We start from the raw sequence: 22,154 nt of genomic DNA on the forward strand, positions 1-22,154 counted from the left end.
CTCGTAAAAGTTCTGATAGCCTTTTACCACATAATATACATATAAATATAACTGACGGTTTTGTATCCTCGAAAAAAAAGTAATCCGTCGAATAATTATGATAGTAATTAAGAAATCAAAGAAACGTCGAACGCTTTTTGTAAATATCAAAGTTTCTTGTTTTACGTTTTATTTTCTTTTATACAAAAAAAACAAAGTGAATTTACATTTCAAACATCAATCACTTAATTTTCATTTTAAATCTTAAGATTGTGCCTTTGTACCTAAGAAACTTATTTTACTATACATACTGACCATATAATGAACGGCGTTTTGACGTTTCGAAACAGTACGAATTATTAACTTAAAAAAGCAAACTTAAAACAAAACTATTGACCGAGAAATTAATGTACATGTAATTTGAAAAGTAACCTCGAGTTCCTAATTTTAAAAAAATAAGGTCAATATTGTTAAAAGAAAGAGCAAAAATAGTTTTGTTTCAATAATTTATTTATTTCGCCGAAAGAAAAATTAACGAGTCTTTCCAAATATTAGGAATTCAATTTTTTTTCAATTTCTCCTAATTTGTGAATTTTTATTTTCGAAAGATAGAAAAAAAGAACATATAGACTCTCATTTTAGTAAGTGCAAAAAATTCATTTCATTTAAAGCATTCTTTTTTTAATAATAATAATATTAATAATAATAATAATAATACATAATAATAATAAAAACAAACGGACTGCCGTATGCGTGTTTTCTCGAATGAAAATATTAAAATAATTGAAATAGTTTTTTATGAAATACAAGAAAAAAAAACAAAGTACTTTTGTATGTTAAAAGCAGTCAATGTTCAACTAGCCTATGTATTATTTTAAGTGAAAAAAGCGCTATATAATTATAGCTTTAAATATCGTGAAATTGTAGTTGAGAATTTGTGGGTGATTTAATTATTATAATTGGTGTTAATAAAAAATGAACGATCTTTTTTTTAAAAAAGCACAAATTTGTCATTTCATTCTTTCAAATCCATCAAATCATTCAAAATTATAATAACTAAATAAAAATAAACTAATAAAATAACAATAAATTAGAATAATAAAAAATTAATCAAACAACTTTTAATTAGAATACAAAAAATGTTAATAATATAAAATAACTTTTATACATTTTTTCCAATAATTCGAATAAAAAATTTAAAAATAGAAAAAACATAAAAAATATTATAAAACCAGAAATACCGAAAAACATGAAATATATGTTTAAAAATAGAAATACAAAAAAAAACAAAAAATATTTAACAATAAAAGTACAAAAAAATATGCAATTTTGGAAATAAAAAATAGCGATAAATAATAATAAAAATAATGTCTACGAAAAATAAATAAAAACAATAATATTAGTAATAATAATAATAATAATAATAATAATAATAATAATAATAATAATAATGGTAATAGAAACAATAGTAGTAATTACACTAATAATAATAAAAAAATAATTTTAATAATAATAATAATAATAATAATAATAATAATAATAATAATAATAATAATAATAAATAAATAATTGTGTTTGAAGAACGTATGTTTGAAATTCGCGCCATATTTCGACCAATGAGCATCTCCTATTTCTCCATAGCAACAACCAATAGAATGCCAAGTCAGAGATAAATAAAAAAACCATTAAAAACAGAACAGAAAAGTCGTCAGCTAGAAAGTTTATATAGTTTATGAAAAAAAAAATCATTTGTCCCACTTTCACTGTTGGTCATTTTGATTTTCTTTTCTTTATTTTCTCCGTTTTGATTCTCATTACGAAATCAATTATATTTGCGAATGATAATAACAAAATGAAAATGAATGTCGATTATTTACGTAACAGTTATTTTAATCAAAATATATCGTATTTATTTATTTTTCCTCTTTTTGTTTTTAATGCAAAAAAAGCAAAAGTACAAATTTTTTTCGACAGTTACTTATGTTTAAATCGTTTAAATAGACGTTTTATATAAATGTAAACTATTTGGAAATTTTGTACGCATTACTATATGCAAAGAAAAATTAAACATGTAGCATTTTGACGCGTGTTTATTAAAAATGTGCCACGAAAGCAATTTCTGCTTTTAACCAATGAAAACAACTTGACGATATCTTTGGTTCTTTATTGGCGGAATGTTTCCCAGGATTTCCAGCTGTTAATTCTACAACAATCGGTGTGTCTTCATTCTATTGTATTTTTCTATATGTAGTATTTAATATTTTTCCAAAAAAATATAAAAAAATTATTTCATTTCATCTAATACTGTCCTACTGAATACTTAAAAGGTTTAGTTTTTATATTGCTCGTTTTATTTGTTATTTTTTTTCTTTTGAAATAGTCTATAGAGATTATTTGTTAAAATATTCAATCGTAAAAACAATAACAAATAAAGTTTAGAAATTAAAAATTTCTAAATACAATTCTTTTAGTAAAAGTTCAACGAAAAAATAATTAGTGCATTAAAATAAGTTTTGTGAAAACTATGTCAGCTGTCAAAATATGTTTATTATATTTTTACTCTTTTTTTTGATTTAGAAAATGACATTCAACAGGCTTCAAAATTAAATTCACTTGTTTCGTTATCACTGAAAAAAGAAATAACAATATGTTTTGATTGTTTCAGATGTACTTCATAATTGTTAGTGTTTTTCTTTTTACTGCCTATTGTTCAATTGCACAAGAAGTTGATCCAAAGGAATTACGATGTTTAGGTATGTTACATTTTAATTAATTTCTTCAAATAAAAATTTATACTTGTAACTAAATTTTCAAACAGGAACAATTTTTATTTTAAAATAGAACATTTTTTTATTCAATTTTTTTTTATTTTAAGAATATTTTATTTATTTATTTATTTTATTTTATTTATTGATTTATTTATCTATTTATTTATTTTTACCTTTTTTCAAAAATTATTTTTGATCTTTTCGATTTTAGTTTGCAGAAAAACAGTGGACGAACTGCAAAGTAAATTTAATAATATTGATTCGTCAAAAACAGTTGAAGTGGGACAATATCGTTTAGATGCCGATGGGAATACTTTGCACAAAAAAGTATGTTTCTTTTTATCATATTCTTTATTTAAAAATAAAAGAAATCTTTTGTTCTTCTGTTCATTGATAAAAGTACAAAATTAACGTCGTTTATCTTTAACAGAATTTACAGTGTCTGTAAATAATTTTCTCCAACTAAATTTATTTTTCATTTAAATTTTTTGTTTCTTTTTTGTCTTGAAACAAAAATTGCATTTTAATTAATTTTATTAGATTTAAAAAAAACCTTGATATTTTTATTTTATTTACAAAATATTTTTTTAATTTTTTGAGTTTCTATAAACATTTTTTAAAAATATCAGGTTCCACTGGCGAAATCCGAGATTTATATTTCGGAGACTTTAGATGAAGTTTGTGCAGCTTTCGACAACTATGCTAAGGCGACATATAAGAATTCGGGAAATTTAGTACTCATTGATCTTCAGAATCCTTTCAACGATAAAAGTCCTAAAATGGATCAAGTTAATTTCATTCAAGACGGTGATCTAAATAAGAGTCTAAAATTTTTGGTAAGTTTCTGAAAAAAATTTACTAAATCAAAATTTAACTCTCTTTAATATCTAATTTGATTGATTAAAATAATCTTTCTTTTCCTCTTTCAGTGTGAAGATATCGTCAACGATTATGAAGAAACATTTATTAAAGTATTTCGAGAAGACACATCAAATGCTCACAATGATATTTGTACAAATGCCGCTCGATATTGCGAAGAAGATTTATTTTATGGTCTCGAAGATGCCTCCGACAGTATTATTGATACCGATAAATTGGACGATATTGATAGAACAGAATTATAATAATCAACTATTATAATGATAGGTAAATAGTGAAATTTCCAAAGTTAATTTTACAAAAATTTCTATACGAAAAAGTACAATCGTGACACTATGTATTTAATATTTATTTATTTTTCACTGTCAGTACATAAGTGTTGGAATTACAAGAACTGTGACAATATAATTCTACAAATACTATAAACGATATTTTCCTATTATACGATTTTAATAGTTTTATATAAACAAATTTTGTAAAATAATTTTTAATCACAATAATAATTTTGGTAAATTGCAGACAAAAATGTTGTTTGTAATTACAAAAATTATCACTCAAAAATGTTCATTATTTTTCCTTTACTACGTACTTATTAATATTTCCAAATATTTCACTTTAAGTATTGAACATTTTTCATTACCCGATAAATATCGTTCCATTGTCAAAAGATTGAGAAAAATCTTGTAAATTTTTTTAAAAAACAAGTTTCAGATAATTTTGTATAAAAAATCAGAAGTAATTATATTTGAATTATAATAAATATTAATTTAAATTGTAATAAACATTAATTTAATTATAATAAACATTAATTTAAGTTATAATCAACATTAATGTAAATTATAATAAATAGATTTTAAATTAAAGTAGAAAATTAGATTAAAAAGAAAATTATTAATGACAATTTATCTTTATGTAGATCATTAAAATGTTCGTATTTCCACGGTAACTTTTCAGTAAAACAGGTAACTTCATAAAGTAAATTACTTTGAAAACTTGTTTATAATTCGAACAAAACTGGAACCGCCCAAAGCGAAATATTACCAAACAAAAATATATACACAATGTAGAATTTTATAACTTTTTGTGCATTTTTCTTAATTTTTCCGATAATTAATAATTTATAAAATTCACGTCACCTCTGGTTCTTTTTATTTTTCTTCGAAAAAAATATTCTGAATTGAGGTCTTCAACAACTCTCACATGATTATTATTATTACTAAGCATATACATAAGCAGACAATCGGTTTTCAATCTTTATATTATGTTTGGTTGCCAAGAAGAAGCCAAAGAAACTATATAGATATTCACGATAAGTATTTTCCCTGTGAAAATTTTAGGCAAAAATTTTAATAATCGGTAAATTAATAAAAACTTAATTTTCTCATGAATAATATACTTTTAATATTTTCTTTTTTGTACAACAAAAGTTTTATTCTGGCATATAATAGCAGAAAACTGCGCTTGCGCGCATAAATAAAGGAAGATTTTGACATCACTGTCGCCAAGGATGGGGAGCTGAAGAGGGGAAATAAGGGGAAGGAATGACGTTTCCTAATGCGTCCTATAGGGGGCGAAAATTGGAGTGGGAGTTGAAGGGGGCAAGTAGGGGCGGTGGACTATTCCATTTAGCGAAACAGCTTTTCAGCTTTGTTCATGAATTTAAAATTACATTTTCCCCCTTTTCACCAAAAAAACAGAAAATAATCAAAACATAAGAAAATCACTTTTTCCCTTATTTTGGAAAATAGTCTCTCGAAATGAAACCGATTATCTGCCTTTGCAAAAAAACTTTCAACCTTTTCAGTAATAATATTATTTGTCGGAACTGATACTAAATTCAAGTGTAAATTAATAAACGATATTTAAACACGATTTACAATCATTTTGAACAATTTAGCTCTCACGATACACACAAGAAAAGGCCACTTGCGTTTTAAAACGAATAAATTGAGAATTTACGTCTCAAAACGAGCACCACACGAACACCAACACCAAAGTGGATTTCGACAGGCAATTGCCACCAATCAACGCGCAGCTCTCTCAACCCAAGGAGCCAGTCCTGTTCATCGATAAAACGAGTGAGGAAGGCAGTCTGGTTATTGGAAGAGTCCACAAATAATTATATTCCAAGCGAGCATATATTTTCATTTTCTATATCATCAGAGAAGAAAAAAAAGTCCAAACAAAAATTGAGGTATTTCGCGCACTGAGCTCATTTTTCACGACAATGCAACATTTTCACCAAGAGCTAAATTATTGCCGACGAAAATCACGGATTCAAAACGCAGTTTCCATGACCCAGATAATTAATGGGGATGTTCGGAAGTTGGAATATCTCCCCTTCAGTTGTTGGAAGCGGCGCGAAGAAGTTACAGTGGGTGCGCGCGCACCTTGGCGGCTTGTCGGAGCAGGACCGTAGGAATGGTATGAATTGTCGAACAAAAGCCTCTCCCTTCCTGAATCCTTACAGATATATAGAAGGGGTACAAGTGGCTGGATTGTTTGAAATTCATATGAAAAATTTCAAGAAATTCGCCCTTTTTTAGACATGGTTTTTTTTTATTTCAATTTTTCATTTATAGAAAAGAAAATTTTCGACAACAAAATTTATTTACAATTAACAAGAAAAAATAAGCTATTATTTTTTTAACTAAATTTTATAAATTTTTTTAAAGAATAGAAATTTTCCTTTTTAATAAAATATTTAAACATTTATAAAAAATTGTCAGGTTGCAGTAGAGAAATTGGGATTAAATGGAAGAAAATACATCTATATATATATATATATATATATATATATATATATATATATATATATATATATATATATATATGGCAAAATTTAGGGGCTTGACATTTAAATCAATACTGGGCAATAAATCAATCTTATTTAGCAAGCAGGTAAAAATTACCAAAAATTTTTTCTCAATGGTTTAAAATTTAAAGGTACAGACTTTCCAGTAATGGAAACATCCATGGATGAAGAAAATATTCTTGCCCTCGACGAAATTCGATAACCCTTTTGCGGGACGAAAATGTAATAGAGGAGCTCGCGAGAAAAAAAGAGATCCGCTCGCCGGCGCGTAATACTGGCGAATGGGGTGGATCAGGTTGTCTCGCGAGCTTGATACAGCCCTGATTCCCCACTCTTGTCGTTATCCCGCTATACTGCGAGTCGTTCCTTGTTTGCCTGTTTGCCATCCTAACAAAATCCAATAGTTTGCCTTGTACATCGCGCGGAGACAGTATGACTTTCGTATTTGATTTTTTGAGAAAGCGCGGTGGCGAACCCTTCTTCAAGAAGTACGCAAAATTATGCATTCTATCGTTAAATACAATGTGTCGTCAGTTGTAGTGTTGTAAAAAAGAAAAAAAGTCTGAGTAAACCTGGACCGGCCCCTTCGTTGGGGGTACGTCGAAGTTTTTATTCGATTGCAACCGCAAGAGGTTCTCTTTATACAAAACTATTCGAGAGCATTATTTTTTTTTCGATCATTGAAACGCGTTTTTAAGTCTCGTGATTGAAACACGAAGATCTGTGTGATTCTCTCTATCTCTCTCTCTTCTTTGAGAGAGGAAAAAAAGAAACGCAACGCCACGCAAAAAAAAACGTCAGGTTACACCAGGACAAACGCTGATAAAGAAGAAGAGTGCACGAAAAGTGTAAGTTTACAAGTTTTTTTTCCTTTTTTTCTTGTTGAAAAAATGGTAATGTTTGTAAAGTTTCCCTCGCCCCGGTTTTCCCCTCCCTCCCTCTCCCCCCCGTTAGCTTATCGACATCGTCTTCGTCGGCTTGGAGAAAAGTGATGGTCGTAATAAGTTTTCTCACATCAAAAATGTGTTTCTTGATATTTACGTGTAATATTGCGTAACTTTTAAGAGTCTGTGAGGTTTAGAGTCCTGCTCGATGGAAACACCGAAACTGGCTGGCAGGGACGACCAAAAGCCGTGCGCGTCCATCCCAGCTGGGCTTATCGGGTCGACCCGAGTGCCTCTTTTCCGCAGCGGGATATCGTTTTGATGACAGTGACCCCACACGAGAATTTCAATTCACTAGGTTTTTACATCATTTTCATCGTGAACGAAAAAAATTCAATTAACCTCACAACGAAAACTTGAAAAGTTCTTTTCACTTTGGTTTTTTGACGTAGTGTGCGTATGTATATATATAATGCGTGTGTATAAGTGTACTTGTTACCAGTGTGATAAAAATTTCCTCTTGATAAAATTTCTTAAGTCTTACCATTTTCTTATGTTTACGTTACATTATGTTTCGTTTCCATTATTCACAATTCAGTCCCCTTTCTAGCGCCGTATTTGAGCCGTGTTTGAATTTAGTTTTAGTTGCGCCTCACAAATTCCTGATATAGTTTTATCGGAAACACATTTCACGTTCGTTTCCCACCTTTTTTTTGTCTCTCTTCCTCTCGCTCTCTTTTTCTAGTTACTAAAATAAGGGATATATGAGTGAAAAAAAGTTGTATTTTCGTGTATTAAACGCCCGTGTCCCGCGAAGGCATGGCCGCGATCATTATTCTTTTTATCATGAAAGTTATGCACTGTTTTTTCCCCTCCCTCTCTTCGAAAGTCATCGTGTGTATACGTGTATATGCACAGATGAGAATATTACGCTCGCGTATACAAGTGAATTGCCGCAGTCACGTTGAACGAAATTACCAGCGTTTCCACTTAACTCTCATACCAGAATATATGTATACACACAAATACAATACAATATCCCCCCTCCCATCCCCCCAAAAAAACCAACGAATTTTCATATTCTTGATGAATAAATCTTCCAAATTAAAAATAAATTCCCTTAAAGAATTCCAATATAATCACTTTAGAGAATTTATTCACCAGAAAAAAAGTGTCACATTTTTCTAATTTTGGGGAGAAATTTAAAAGTAAATAGATTAATGAGTGAATATTGATATTTTTTGACAGAAATGTTTTATTTTTTAATTTGAAAAAAATTTTTTTTTTCGAATTCTAATGAATTTATTTATTGTTTTCAGCATTTCCAATGTAATTTGAGATGAAACGTGTTTGTGGGGTGGACGAGGTAGATTCGTCAGCGACAGTGACATTGAAATCATCCTCGATTGGTGGTGGAACAATTTTAGGAAGCGGGGGGGCTAATTTGGATTATCATTCTAGTGCTGGAATTGGAGTAGTATCTGGTCAAACAATTAGACCGATCACGACGAAAGAAATGCCAGGAAGTATTCAATTCGGCACTGCTCAAGCTCAACAGCAATATACAGGTGCAATTGTTATGCCAACAGCAGCTCCTTCACCTGTCAAGGTATCTATCACTTTTCTTTTTTTTTTTATTATTATTACAAAAATCCAAAACAAAAAGAAAAAAAACAAACGAAGAATTCTAATAATCACTCGACAATAAGAAATTTTTATTGAGGTATTTAAAGAGTCGACAGTCTCTGCCAAAAGTTAATCCTGTAAATTGGATTGATTTCAAGCAATTTATTTTTTTAATTATTCTTAATTTTTTTCGTCAAAGAAGAATTTTTTTCTTTCTTTCCTGAGAATAGGTATTGAAAAAAGAGAAAACAATTTTTTTTTTTGTAAAAGTAATAATAATTTGTAATTTATAGAGTCAAAAAATAGTTCTTTGTGCAAAATAATTCAATTTATTACATAAATTAACTGTTGATTGAAACTGTTCTACAATAATTCCCTTTTACGATTTTTTTTCGAAAACAGAAAAAAATTAAAGAAAAGGTTGTGTTATTTTGTAATAAAGTTAAAAAGAAGCAAATAAATAAAATATAATTTCATTATAGACGAATTCAACCATTATTAGTATAAATTATTTTTTCTACATTCGATTATTTAATTTTTTTATTTATTTATAATAAACGGGACAATAATTCTTATTATGACATAAAAGGAAAATAAAAAACACAATACAAGAATTTACTTTTTTCTCTAAAACTAAAATCATAACATTTTGTATTATTTTCTAGAAATAAATTATTCTCGAAATTGTGGCCGAAAGTCGTCTGATTCAATATGAAGAATAAAAACTTGTCTCACAATCCAAATGAAAGACATCGAACTATATTTAAGTAAGGGTTGTTTTTAGGGAAAAGTTAACAATTCATAGAACAATAATTAAATATTATTTACTTAATTTTTAATTAATTTAATTCAATCATTCAATAAATATTAATTATTTACAATTAATATTAATTGTAAACAAACAATTAATTTATTTAATGAACGTAATGAAATAGCAAAATAAAACAAAATAATATAAATAATTTTCTGGTGAATGATTTTAAACAAATTGGAAATTAAAGGGAAATTTTAATAATCGGTTATAATCAACGTATAGAAGAATAATAAAAGAAATAATTATGATGAATAATAATGAAGAAGGAATTTTTGTTTGTTGAAATAAATTTTTGGTAATAATTAAAATTTTACAACAACAAAATTAATTAAATTTAATAAATAGTTTCATTTAATTTTTTTAAAATAATTTTAATAATTTTAAAATCAACCACGAGATTAATTTTATTAACTTCTATTTAATTTTTATAATAATTATCACATATATTCTATATATTAATAAATAATTATATCATTTCTACATTTTTAACAGAACTAAATTAGTAATTTTGTTAATTTTCAATTTACCAGAAAATTACTACTGTCGCTAATTTCTCTCTAAATTAACTAATATATAATCAAATTAATTTAAAAAAAGTACTAATTTTTTCCTTTTTTTATTATTAGTGTTTATTATGTTATTTATTATTATAGTTACTACCATTATAATTACGATAATTATTTATAATCGTTTATTACTCAACTTTATTATTATTATTATTTTTTAAAAAACTTTTTATTCCGTTTTTACAATTATTATTCTATTATTAACCCCTTAATTGCCCGTGTCAAAGATTTTTGCCATCAAATCCTTGCCATTGCCCTTAAGGGGTTAATGAACTACTTGATAATAATATAACTTAATCCTGAAAAGAATCATAACATTTGTCGATGTAAAAAGTTAAATAGAGAAAGTGGAAGAATTTTTCTTTCAAATGCGTTTGAAATAAGAAAGAAATAATAAGATTTGGATTATTAGGAAATCGAGAATACCTAATTTTCTTCTCTCCCTGATCAATTAATCAATCACTCTTTAACCCATTTATATGAGACTTAATTTTTAAATTTTACGTTTTTTAAGGGGAATGTGCCTACGGGAAGTCTGAGTTCAACCTGCAGTGCAAGCAGCATAAATACTGGAGGAGCATTGCATAATACTGGGATAGGAACAGGAGGAAATCATAGTATTGGTCCACAACAATCTGCCCAAGGCTCGCAAGCCCAGCCTCATTCCCAGCAACCTTCTACTATTAGACATAAGGTACTCTAAGGACCTTTCATTTTCAAAAAATCGGGAGTCATTTTTCAATTTTACTGCAATAGATTCTTAGGCCAATTTTTTTCTGTTATTTTTAGTTCATTAATCATCTTTTTCAATTCTTTGATTTTTTCTTTTTAATTTTTTTTAAATCCAATATTTTTTATTATGAATTCAAAGTTTTGTAGCAAATTTTAAAAATTATTTTAAATTCAATTTTTTTAAATGCTCCTAAAAGTTTTGAATTTTCAAATAAACGACGCTATTTTTTACTTCTTTTAATTTTTATTTTTTAATAAAAAAACTAATTTTGTATATTGAAAAAATTAAGTCTTGAATAAGAAAATGTTTCATTATAATTACATTTTTTTGTGTAGTAATTTTTAAAAAAATATTTAAATAGAAAAATTTTTTGTTCATTTGGACGTTCAAAATTTTAGGAAAATTTTTCTAAATTTATAATTTAATGTTTGTTTGTAAATTCGAGAAATTTTATTCAAAATGTAATCATTTTTGTTTGTAAATTTAATAGTTTCGGGAGAATAAGACGTCTTTTTAATTTATTATTTTAGACATATGTAAATATAATTTCAATTGAAAATTTAATAATTTTAGGACATTTTTTTCTAATTTTTCGTTTAGAAAAATTTGTTTAAAATTAATATTAAATATAAATTAAAAAAAGGTTAATTAGGTTAGGGTGGGGCATTACTATTCTTGTTTGGATTTTTGAGTCTAAAAAGGGTATTTAAAAAAAAATAAAAAAAACTTGACTTCTTAGCTACAATTTTGCCATGTATTATTTTGCTGTAACTCGATTGTGTTCCGAACTACAGCGATTTTACGAATTTTTTTTTTTTTTTTTGATGTCGAAAAAAACGAGGGGCGAAACTATTCTTGCAGCTATTAATGATATAATACTAAAAAAAATACAAAAATTAATTTGTTAATTGGAGGAGTCTTTCTCTTCCAATTTCTTACTATTCTAACCTGAAAACAAGCACAAAAAAAATACACTGTTTCGTAGTTTTCGCTGTCATCAGTGGGCGAATAGTTACGCCCCATCCGCCCATTTTTTGAAAAAACACTTGTAAAATTTTTGAACAATAGAATATAAAAAATCCATTATGATATTTGTGTTCAGCACTAAATTTGACTTTAGAAATAATTTTTCCGATAATTTTTCCGACCGTTTATCACTATTTACAATGGCAGACGAAATGAGTGAAAACATGTAAGCGAGTATATCAAAATCACATTTGAGTACCTAACTCTTATGATAGATGGCGCCAGAAGCTCAAATGTGGCGTACAATGTTCATTTCACATGACAAGTATACAGTGTAAAAAAAACTTCAATCGGATGAATAGTTTTCTCTCCAGGACTATAGAATAGTTTCGCCCCGCGAATAGTAATGCCCCACCCTACCCTACTTATTAAAAAAAAAAATTAAAAAATCTTTCTACATTTATATTATTTAAAAATTCTACTTGAAAATGCAAATTAAAAATTAAAATATTTTGACATCTATTTATATTTAAATTCAATTACGTACTGGAAAAGTAAATTATAGTTATAATTGAAATATTATATACACAAATAATATATGAAATTAAATTTTTTATTATTTCTATTATCAATTGTTTAAATTATTTTCATTATAAAAATTCAATTCAATTGTAAATTTCGAAGAAGGCTCAATTCTAATAACCGTAATGGTCATTTTCACTGACAATTTTGTTATGTAAAAATGAGACTTACGTTTTTTCGAGTTAAGCCCTTTTCAAAATTTACGATTCAATTTTATTAATTATTCAAATATTGTTACAAAAATATTGACTTTTTTAAAAATTTGAATTGTTATAAAATTAAAGAAAAGAACTGAAATAATTCACAAATATTGTTAAAAAAAATATTGACTTTCTTAAAAATTTGAATTATAAAATTAAAGAAAAGAATTCAATTAAAATATTTTTACAAAAATATTGACTTTTTTAAAATATTCGAATTGTTATAAAATTAAAGAAAATAATTAAAATAATTCAAATATGTTAAAAAAAATATTGTTTTAAAACTAAAGAAAACAAGAAATAATTCAAATGTTGATTTTTTTAAAAATTCGAGTTGTAAAATTAAAGAATGAACTCAATTAAAATATTTTTACTTAAAAATAATTACATTTTAAAAAAAAATTAAATTGTAAAAAAAGAAAAGAACTGAAATTTTATTTCAACATTTTTAAAAATTTTAATAACTTACTATTTTTTTTTTATTTCAATTATTTTCTTTTTTAAGTTTAATTATTTTTCTTTTCAATTAAATCGTTTTACGTAGAGAGGTAAATTTATATTTGAAAAATAATGTTTCAGATGCATCCTAGTAACGCGCCAACTTTGCCGGTAACGCCGCCGAGCAGTAATTTAAGTGCCGGCACTGGCGGACAACAATTTCAAAGATTAAAAGTCGAAGATGCACTTTCCTATCTTGATCAAGTCAAGTACAAGTTTAGCGATCAACCGCAGGTAATTCACTCTTTTTATGCAAAAAAAAAAAAAAAAAAAGTCAATTTTCGTTTATTTATAACGGAAAAAATAATTAAAAGTTAAAAATAATTTCCGTCGAATAATTAAAAAAAGAACAATTTAAATTTTGTTTACTGTTTTAAAAATATTGGTATTTAAAAAAATGTTCTTTTTATGATTTTTAACAGGTTTATAACGACTTCTTGGATATTATGAAGGAGTTTAAATCGCAAAGTATCGATACCCCCGGTGTGATAAGAAGGGTGAGCCATTTATTTAAAGGACATCCTGAATTGATTGTCGGTTTTAACACTTTCTTACCGCCGGGTTATAAAATTGAGGTCCAATCAAACGCAAAGGGATACGCGTATCAAGTTTCCGTGTGCGTACCAGATGAATCGCCGGCCCATATGGCCACTGTTTCGAAACATCATTGTACCGTGAGTCTCAGTTCGTTTCCGACCTCTCATCCCCCAATTCAATCGACAAAAACGCCACCTGTTCTTCAAAGTATGCCCGGGTAAGTTTATCTATTTATCAAATATAATACTAATCGTAATTGTTGCAAATTAATGAGAATTTTATTTTTTTATTTTATTTTCAGTTCTGGAAATATTCATCATCCACAGGCGAATAATATTTCGAATAATAATATGACGGTGCATGGTCCATCGTCACCGCCAATTCAGCCCTGTAATAATTCGCATGTTGCCGCAGCTCAAGCGCAAGCCGTGAGTCAGGTATTGAGTCAAGCACAAGACGGTGTTTCCAATAGTGGACAAACACAACAAAGTCAACCAGTCGAGTTCAATCGCGCCATTAATTATGTCAATAAAATTAAGGTAGGCATACCTTCTTTCAAAAAAAAGGACAAATTTTAGTCCTTTTAGTCCTTTTTTTAGTTATTTTGAAAGTAAATAATTTTAAAATATTTCACGAATTGGCAACAGTTTTTTTATTATTATTTTAGTATATAAAATTTGTACTTTCATATGAATACAGAAATACTTTCTCTTTATTATGAGATTGGAAAAATTTTTATCTATTTACTTTCAATTTTGAAAACTTTCGTTCATAGAATTTTTCTTTGATTAAAAAATTAATAATTAAAAAAATATTTCACATTTAACAAATTTTCTTCATTTGTAGAAAATTTGTATTTTCATACAAATCCAAAAGTACATAAAAAAATTAAATACTTTCTTTTTATTATGAGAGTAGAAAAAATTGTGTGCTTTTGTTTACAATTTTCGTTCGTAAAATTTTTCTTTGATGAAAAAAAAAATAATTTAAAAAATATTTCATATTGACAAATTTTCTTTATTTGTAGAATTTGTATTTTCGTACGAATACAGAACTACTTTTTCTGTATTATGAGAGTAGAAAAGAATTGTTCATTCATTTATTTACAATTTTGAAAAATTGAAAAGCATTTTTAATTTTTTCTTTGATAAAAACATAATTAACAAAAAATATTTGACATATTGAACAATTTTCTTTATTTGTAGAATTTATACTTTCATATGAATACAGAAATACTTTCTCTTTATTATGAGATGAAAAAAAAATTAGTTAATTTATTTATTTATAATTTTCAAAAATTTTGTTCGCAAAAGTTTTTAAAAAATTTTTAAATTTAAAAAGAAAATTAATATAATTTAATTGTGATGATAAGCAAAAATTTTTGGAAAAATGTTCTAGAACCGATTTCAAAACCAACCGGAGAAGTACAAGAAATTTCTAGAAATTTTACACACATATCAGAAAGAGCAAAGGAATCTAAAACTTTACCAGCATATGGGCGATGGCAGTGGAAGTTCACTATCAAGCACTGGGAAGCATTTGACTGAAGCGGAAGTTTACAGTCAAGTGGCGAAACTTTTTGAAACCCAAGATGATCTACTTTTAGAATTTGGCCAATTTTTACCTGATGCAACGAATCAACAAAGCGCACTGGTGAGTTGCTTTTATTGCAATTTTTTTCGCTCTATGATTTTTCATTCATGAGACAAAAATGAAGTTTTAAAAGTTTATATTTTTATTCTCCGGGACACTTTAAGGAATTGCAAAAAAATTGAAAAATCCTAAAGTTTTAAATGTTTAAACAAACGAAATAAAAATTTCATTTGAAGAAGAAATAATTCTTGTTCAAATTAAATTTGTATTGCAATAATTTTTCGTCAGTATACAAAAAAAATAATTACTAAGTTTCTAAATGCAAAATTTAAGTTTTTCATTTTTATTGTGAACAGCAATTTATAAACATATTTTTAATAAAAAATATTTCGTTTATTTGAATGTGTTAAAAACTTGGGGATCACAAAATTTAATTATTTTTAGTTAGAATTTTCATTTCACTGAATTTTATTATTTTATTTTTTATTATTGCTTAGTATTTCTTCTAGTGTTTAAAGGAATTTAAAATAATTCCAATTTTTTACTTGGCAGAGTATTTTTTTTAATCCAATTTTTACAAAATTGTGTTTTTATGGACTTTTTATTTAACTTACATATATTTAACAGATTTTTTACGTAATCTAATTTTGATTTAATAGAATTCTAATTGAACTGAATTTTTCTGGAGCAGAATTCTAATTAAACTGAATTTTTCTAGAGTAGAATTATAATTGAACTGTTTTTTTCTTTAGCATATTTCTAATTTAACTGAATTTTTCTTTAGCAAAATTATTAAATAAATTTTTCTTCCGGCAAAATTCTAATTTAAATAAATATTTCTTTAGTAGAATTATTTTTTTAATTAAATTTTTTTCAGGTAGAATTCTAATTTAAATGGATTTTTCTAACGTAGAATTTCTTCTTGACCAGAATTCTAATTAAACTGAATTTTTTTAGAGACGAATTCTGACTTAATCGAATTTTTTTAGCAGAATTCTAATTTAGTTGAATTTATTTCACAGAATTCTTATTTAACTGAATTTTTCTTTATCACAATTAAAATTTAACTTAATATTTCTTTATCTTCTTTTTCAACTGGATTTTTCTTCAAGCAGAATTTTAATTTAAATGATTTTTTCTTAAACAGTATTCTAAGTTAAATGATTTTTTCTTAAGCAGAATTCTAATTCAACTGAATTTCTCTTGAGCAGAATTCTGATTAAAACTATTTTTTTAGCAAAATTTTCATTTAACTTAATTTTTCTTGAACAGAATTCTTATTGAACTTAATTTTATTTAGCAGAATTATAATTTAGTTGAATTTTTTCGCAAAATTCTTATTGTACTTAATTTTTTATTGAGCAAAATTCTCATTGAACTGAATTTTTCTTAATCAGAATTCTAATTTAACTGAATATTTAGTAAATTTAGTAAATTTCTAATTAAAAATACACCAATCAGAATTTTCTTTCCTTCGTATTTTTCAAAAATTTTAAGAATTAGTAGGTACAAAATAAAAATACAATAAAATAAAAATTCTGCTACTTAAAATTTCTATTTTTCTGAAGTTTGTAACGTTAAAATAAACGAAAAATTTTTTCTGTTTAATTATTTGGAAAAATTACTGTTATAAAATGAAAAATAATTAAAATTAAACATTTACTTAGTTAAGAATTAATTTTTTAAATATAGGTACAAAGTAATTTTTTAAATGAAAATATCGTTCTCACTAAAATTCAATAGAATATATTCGATTCCATAAAAATTTCTGTTAAATAAAATAATTCACTGTTAATTTAAATTCCATTGAATAAAAATTTCAAGAAATAAAAATACAAACTTGAAATAAGAAATACGATTGAAAAAAATTCTATTAACTTTATTAAAGTCTGTGGTTTTTCATTCTGTCCGTTCGCAGTATGAAGTTAGTTGTTAGTTATCATTTGCGAATTATTATCATGATTTTTTTGTTTGTTTATATTTTTCGTGATGTTTTGACATTTCCGATGTTATGTTATGCGGTAGTGCGGGTGTTTTTAAAAAACGTTAAATTGTGACAAGAATTATTGTGTTTGAAAAATCGTGGAAAAATATCTGGTATCAGGCGAGAGGTTACCGTTTTCAGTGGAAAAAAAACTGTAGATTGGTAAATTCTAATTATTAATTAAAATTTTCTTCTTAATTAAATCATTTATATTATTTCATTTTATTTTGTTAAATAAAAATCTCAAAATAACTTAAAAACAAATTTTATTCGTATATCTTATTATTATTATTATTATTTTTTTTTATTTATAATTATAATTGATAATATTTATTGTATTTTGATTTATTATTATTATTGAAAATTTTATGCATTTTTAAAATCTAAAAAAACTGAAATATCGAATTGTCAATAAAAGTTGTATTATTTTCAATTTTCAACGATTATTAATTTTAATTAAAAAATTCAATTTTCCTGAATCAATAAAAAATATCGTTCTAAATTTTATTACATTGGTCGTTTTCGTAAATTACTGTTCAATAATATTAATTATTCAAAATAATTAATTTTTTAATATTTAATTTTTCAAAAATTTAATTAATCTTCAATTATTAACTTATACAGTGCAGGATCTAGAGTCTAAATTTTTTGGGAAGAGCGATCCCTTTAGTGTGTGCTTTTTTTGATTGCTATTATGAGTGATAATAGCTCCTGGTTCTTTTATGTTTAAAAAATTGTTCGAAATAATTAATTTTTCAAAAATGAAAAAAAAAAATTCAATTGTTTCAAATTTTAATTAATTTTAAAAAAATGATTTTACACAAAAAATTTATTCATTTTTAAAAATAATTGCAATTCAAAATCTATTTGAATTTAGTATTTTAATAAATTACTTTTTTATTATGTTAAAAATAAATTGTTTTTTTTAAATATTTTATTAATTTTTTACAATATTTGAATTTTAAATAATTCAAAAGTCAATTATTAATTATTCAAAAATAAATCAAACAATTTTAATTAATTCAAAAATAAATTATTCTGTTTTTAATAAAAATTTAATTATTTTAAAATCATTGAAAAATGTAATTGTTCAAAATAATAATTAATTATTCAAATATCAAAAATACAATTAATTCAAAATTAAATTATTTCATTTTAAATAAAAAATTGAAATTAATTTATTGGCACTTACGTAAAAAATAAACGTATTTCTGTGTGTGTTTGTGTGTAGAATTAACTTATAAGTGCTTTCTTTTGCAAGAATTAAACTTATCGTTATCTTCTGTTCAAATAAAATATAAAATGTTAACGTTTTTTTTAACACAATATTATAGAAAATAGATTTTCTAAAAAGAAAAAAAAATAATGAACTTAAAAAAAATACTTTAGGCACCGCCTTTCATTTCAACTATTTAAATACTATCAAGTCTTTTAAAGACTATATAAAGTCTTCAAATCATGAAAAATACATAATAAAAAATTGAATTATTCCGAAATAAAATTCAAAAATCAACAAAACAATCAATTTACAATTAGGGCCATTTGGGGTAATTGTAAACAAGGGATAAATGTAAACAATAGATGTTTCAACTAAATTTACAAATTTAAAAATTAGTTTTAAAAACTTGAAAAAAATTGTTCATAAATTTAAATTACTTTAAAAATATCCAATTAAAATTATTAAAGAAACACAATTATTAAACAAAAAATAAAAAATAATTCTTCAGAAAAATTTAATTAGGGTTTCCAAAATTGATTTAATGATTTTTAGCGAAAATTGAATTATTTTCATAAATAATGACATTTTTTGAAGAAATTCAATGATTCTCAAATTTTTTGCAAGAATTTAAATGAAATTCAATATATTAATTTTAATTAAAATTAAAAATATTGAAACATAAAATTATTAAAGAAGATAGGAAACAAAAAAGTAAATTACAACTAAATCAAAGAAGATAGAAGAAGAAGAAGATATTAATATAGAGAGAAGATATAAAGATAGAAGATGTTAATTGAATAATTTTATATTTCTAAAAAAAATGTATTTTTCATTCTTTTTAGCATTTCCATTTTTTAAATTTATTTAAAACATTATAACGTCATAATAATAATTAAAATATCCTTAAAAATAATAATAATCATTTTAAAGAATTGCTATTTTAATAGAAAAAATATATTTATATATATATTAAAACATAAAATTATTAAAATATTAAACAAAAAAAAAATATAAACTGCGAACAGATATTTTCAATTAATAAATAAAAATTTTAATTTATTTATATAAAAAAAGAAAATGCAAAAATATATTAATTAATAGAAGATGAAATAATTTCTTTAATGGCATTTGAACCATAATGACGTCACAATTTGTTCACAGCATTTGCTAAAAAATTGTGACATCATAATGGTTCAAATTCGCTGAAAAAATAAAGTTTTAATTATTTAAAATAAAACGTTGAAAAAAAAATGCACGCGCGCTCGCGCGCGTCAGTTTTTGCTAGTTTTGTAATAAAATTTTCGTGAAATAAAAATTCTAACCAAATTTCAATACATATTTAATTGAATATTTTTATTCAATTGTGAATTGAATTTTGAATATCTATTCTCAAAAAATGGAATGAAACGAAGTTTCTGAATAATTAATCTCTTGCTTCTTTATGTAAAACATAGATCCCTAATTTTCACATCGATGACAAATCTAACACTGATTGGCGCCAGTCTGCTATGTTTCAGACTAATAAAGTTGGTCCTGTTAATGATCATTCAACAATAACAAAGAAACCTATAGGTCTAAAGACTTCGTACAATAATTCGGGTACATTGCCAAGGGATCACAGTGATTCAAGTGGAATAGGCAGTCTTGAACGTGACAATCGTGAGCATCGTGAACGTGAACGCGATCGGCAAAGTTCACGTGAAATTGGCACTGGACAAAAAATTGGCCACAGTACGGGACAATTAAAAAGAAGTCCATCATTCTCGACATCAATGTCAACGGGAAATTCCCATCATATACAGCATGGACCACCACCGACTAAAAAGCACAAGGTCACTTCCGCCCGTGACACTTCGATCGCGGAAGTTGGAAAATACGGCAGCTTGAATGATTATGCTTTTTTCGACAAGGTAAATTCACGTTTGCCACAAAATAGATTCTTTTAATAAATTATTTTCAAAATTAAATATGAAAAAAAATGATTTTTTTCAGGTGAGGAAAGCATTGAGATCGCAGGAAGTCTATGAGAATTTTCTCCGTTGTTTGGTATTGTTTAATCAGGAGATTGTATCAAAGTCTGAATTAATTCAATTGGTGACACCTTTTTTGGGAAGATTCCCCGAATTATTACGTTGGTTTAAGGATTTTCTTGGACATGTACCGGATCAAACGAGTACAACATCGACGAATTTAACATCGCCATTGGGTATTGAGGCATTACCAAATAATGTCGTGCGAAGCCATCAGGATAGACCGCAGGGTGATCTTGCTATGGAAATTGATTATTCGACATGTAAAAGGTTAGGTGCATCGTATTGCGCGCTTCCAAAGTCATATATGCAGCCAAAATGCACGGGAAGAACGCCACTTTGCAAAGAAGTCCTCAATGATACATGGGTGTCATTCCCAACGTGGTCGGAGGACAGTACTTTTGTCACTTCCAGGTAATTATTTCATTTCATTCAATTTATAACAATCTTTAGAGTGACACGCTGACCGGTGATTTTGAATTTTAAGGTTCCTGAAGTTAGCGTCGATGCTTTTTTTTATATTTTTAGTGGTAAAATTTTTATTTAACAAATTTCACTTCTTTCATGCACCGAAGAAGTAAAAAACTTTTTAAGAGTAGGGGAGGATCGTGATGGTTGGTCCATGTTCTAGGTTGTGTCAGCGCATGATCCTAAAGTTCTGAACGTTCAAATGAACGAAATTTATTTATTTCTTCTTCAAATTAAATTTCTATTGCAATAATTTTGAGTTGCAGTAAAAAAAAAATAATTAACTAAAATTTCGAAATGTAAAATTTTTAATTTTTACTGAAATTTTTATTGCAAAACTTTTGAAAATATTCTTAATAAAAAGTATTTCGTTCATTTGAACGTTCAAAAATGTCAGCGCAATTATTCCGTTTTAGTAAAGTAGCTTTATAAATTTGGGCCTACAAATTCTTTCTAAACAACCTTTCGTACAAAAAATATTTTTCGATGCTGAGCATCGGTGGCAACTTCAGGAACTTGAATTTTTTAAAAATAAAAAGTGTTTTTTTAAATAAAAACACTGGTAATTTGGTGAGAAAAAGTAAAAATACTTATTTTAAAACTTATTAATTATATTTCATTAAAAAAGATTAAACGTTCTTCTATAAAAACATTATGTTAAAAAATACTTAAATACATATTCAAGGTTGCCACAGGTCAGGGAAAAATCAGGGAATTTGATCAAAATTACTCTAAAAATATTCAATTTCTAAAATTTCTAGAATCTTAAAGGCAACAGCCTTTAAATAAAAGAAAATATTCAATTAAATTTTAAATTCTTTCTATTTTTAATAATAATTGAGTTTTACAGATTTGAAATTGAATTTATTTCAGATAATTTTGCGAATAATTTTATTTAAAAATTCAAAAAATAATTGAATTTTATAAAAGTTGCACTTTCCATTTTTATAAATAATTGAATAACCAGGAAAACTGTCTACTTAATAATAATAATAATAATTATTATTATTATT

The 22,154-nt window shown here is 25.6% G+C and overlaps 3 protein-coding genes across 7 annotated transcripts in view; 2 read left to right on the forward strand and 1 right to left on the reverse strand.

Moving 5' to 3' along the window:
• LOC122513119 (maestro heat-like repeat-containing protein family member 1) overlaps positions 1-6,643 on the reverse strand; it is a 48,527-nt gene extending 41,884 nt beyond the window's left edge. The window contains exon 1 of the mRNA XM_043629383.1: positions 6,581-6,643. The gene's annotated coding sequence lies outside the window, so the exon portion shown is untranslated. The remainder of the gene's footprint in view (positions 1-6,580) is intronic.
• Positions 1,971-4,187, forward strand: LOC122513122 (protein seele). 2 transcript variants are annotated; one of them, XM_043629394.1, is made up of 5 exons: positions 1,971-2,194; positions 2,645-2,732; positions 2,959-3,074; positions 3,377-3,583; positions 3,677-4,187. In XM_043629394.1, exons 2-5 carry the CDS (start codon positions 2,645-2,647, stop codon positions 3,869-3,871), a joined length of 606 nt encoding a protein of 201 aa, XP_043485329.1. In that variant the 5' UTR covers positions 1,971-2,194; the 3' UTR covers positions 3,872-4,187. The 2 variants fall into 2 exon arrangements, with proteins under 2 accessions (XP_043485329.1, XP_043485328.1); XM_043629393.1 differs by having other exon boundaries at positions 1,974-2,306.
• Positions 4,528-22,154, forward strand: part of LOC122513120 (paired amphipathic helix protein Sin3a) — a 42,696-nt gene continuing 25,069 nt past the window's right edge. Inside the window, exons 1-9 of one of the 4 annotated variants that reach the window (XM_043629385.1) lie at positions 4,528-6,050; positions 8,645-8,934; positions 10,846-11,025; positions 13,392-13,544; positions 13,733-14,064; positions 14,149-14,386; positions 15,246-15,500; positions 20,098-20,553; positions 20,636-21,087. In XM_043629385.1, coding sequence (XP_043485320.1) covers positions 8,665-8,934; positions 10,846-11,025; positions 13,392-13,544; positions 13,733-14,064; positions 14,149-14,386; positions 15,246-15,500; positions 20,098-20,553; positions 20,636-21,087 — 2,336 coding nt within the window. In that variant the 5' untranslated portion in view covers positions 4,528-6,050; positions 8,645-8,664. Of the gene's footprint in view, positions 6,051-6,850; positions 7,290-8,644; positions 8,935-10,845; positions 11,026-13,391; positions 13,545-13,732; positions 14,065-14,148; positions 14,387-15,245; positions 15,501-20,097; positions 20,554-20,635; positions 21,088-22,154 lie in introns of those variants that run through there. The other 3 variants (XM_043629387.1, XM_043629384.1, XM_043629386.1) reach the window with 3 other exon arrangements.

The sequence above is a fragment of the Leptopilina heterotoma genome, unplaced genomic scaffold (genome assembly GCF_015476425.1).
Source record: "Leptopilina heterotoma isolate Lh14 unplaced genomic scaffold, ASM1547642v1 Lhet_134, whole genome shotgun sequence".
NCBI lineage: Eukaryota > Metazoa > Arthropoda > Insecta > Hymenoptera > Figitidae > Leptopilina > Leptopilina heterotoma.

Excerpts from the sequence above, each read along its gene's own strand:
- LOC122513122 (XM_043629394.1), top strand. The coding sequence starts at position 2,645 with ATGTACTTCATAATTGTTAGTGTTTTTCTTTTTACTGCCTATTGTTCA. Across the intron at positions 2,733-2,958 it reads AAAGGAATTACGATGTTTAG|TTTGCAGAAAAACAGTGGAC; the intron begins GTATGTTACATT and ends TTTCGATTTTAG. Across the intron at positions 3,075-3,376 it reads GGAATACTTTGCACAAAAAA|GTTCCACTGGCGAAATCCGA; the intron begins GTATGTTTCTTT and ends TAAAAATATCAG.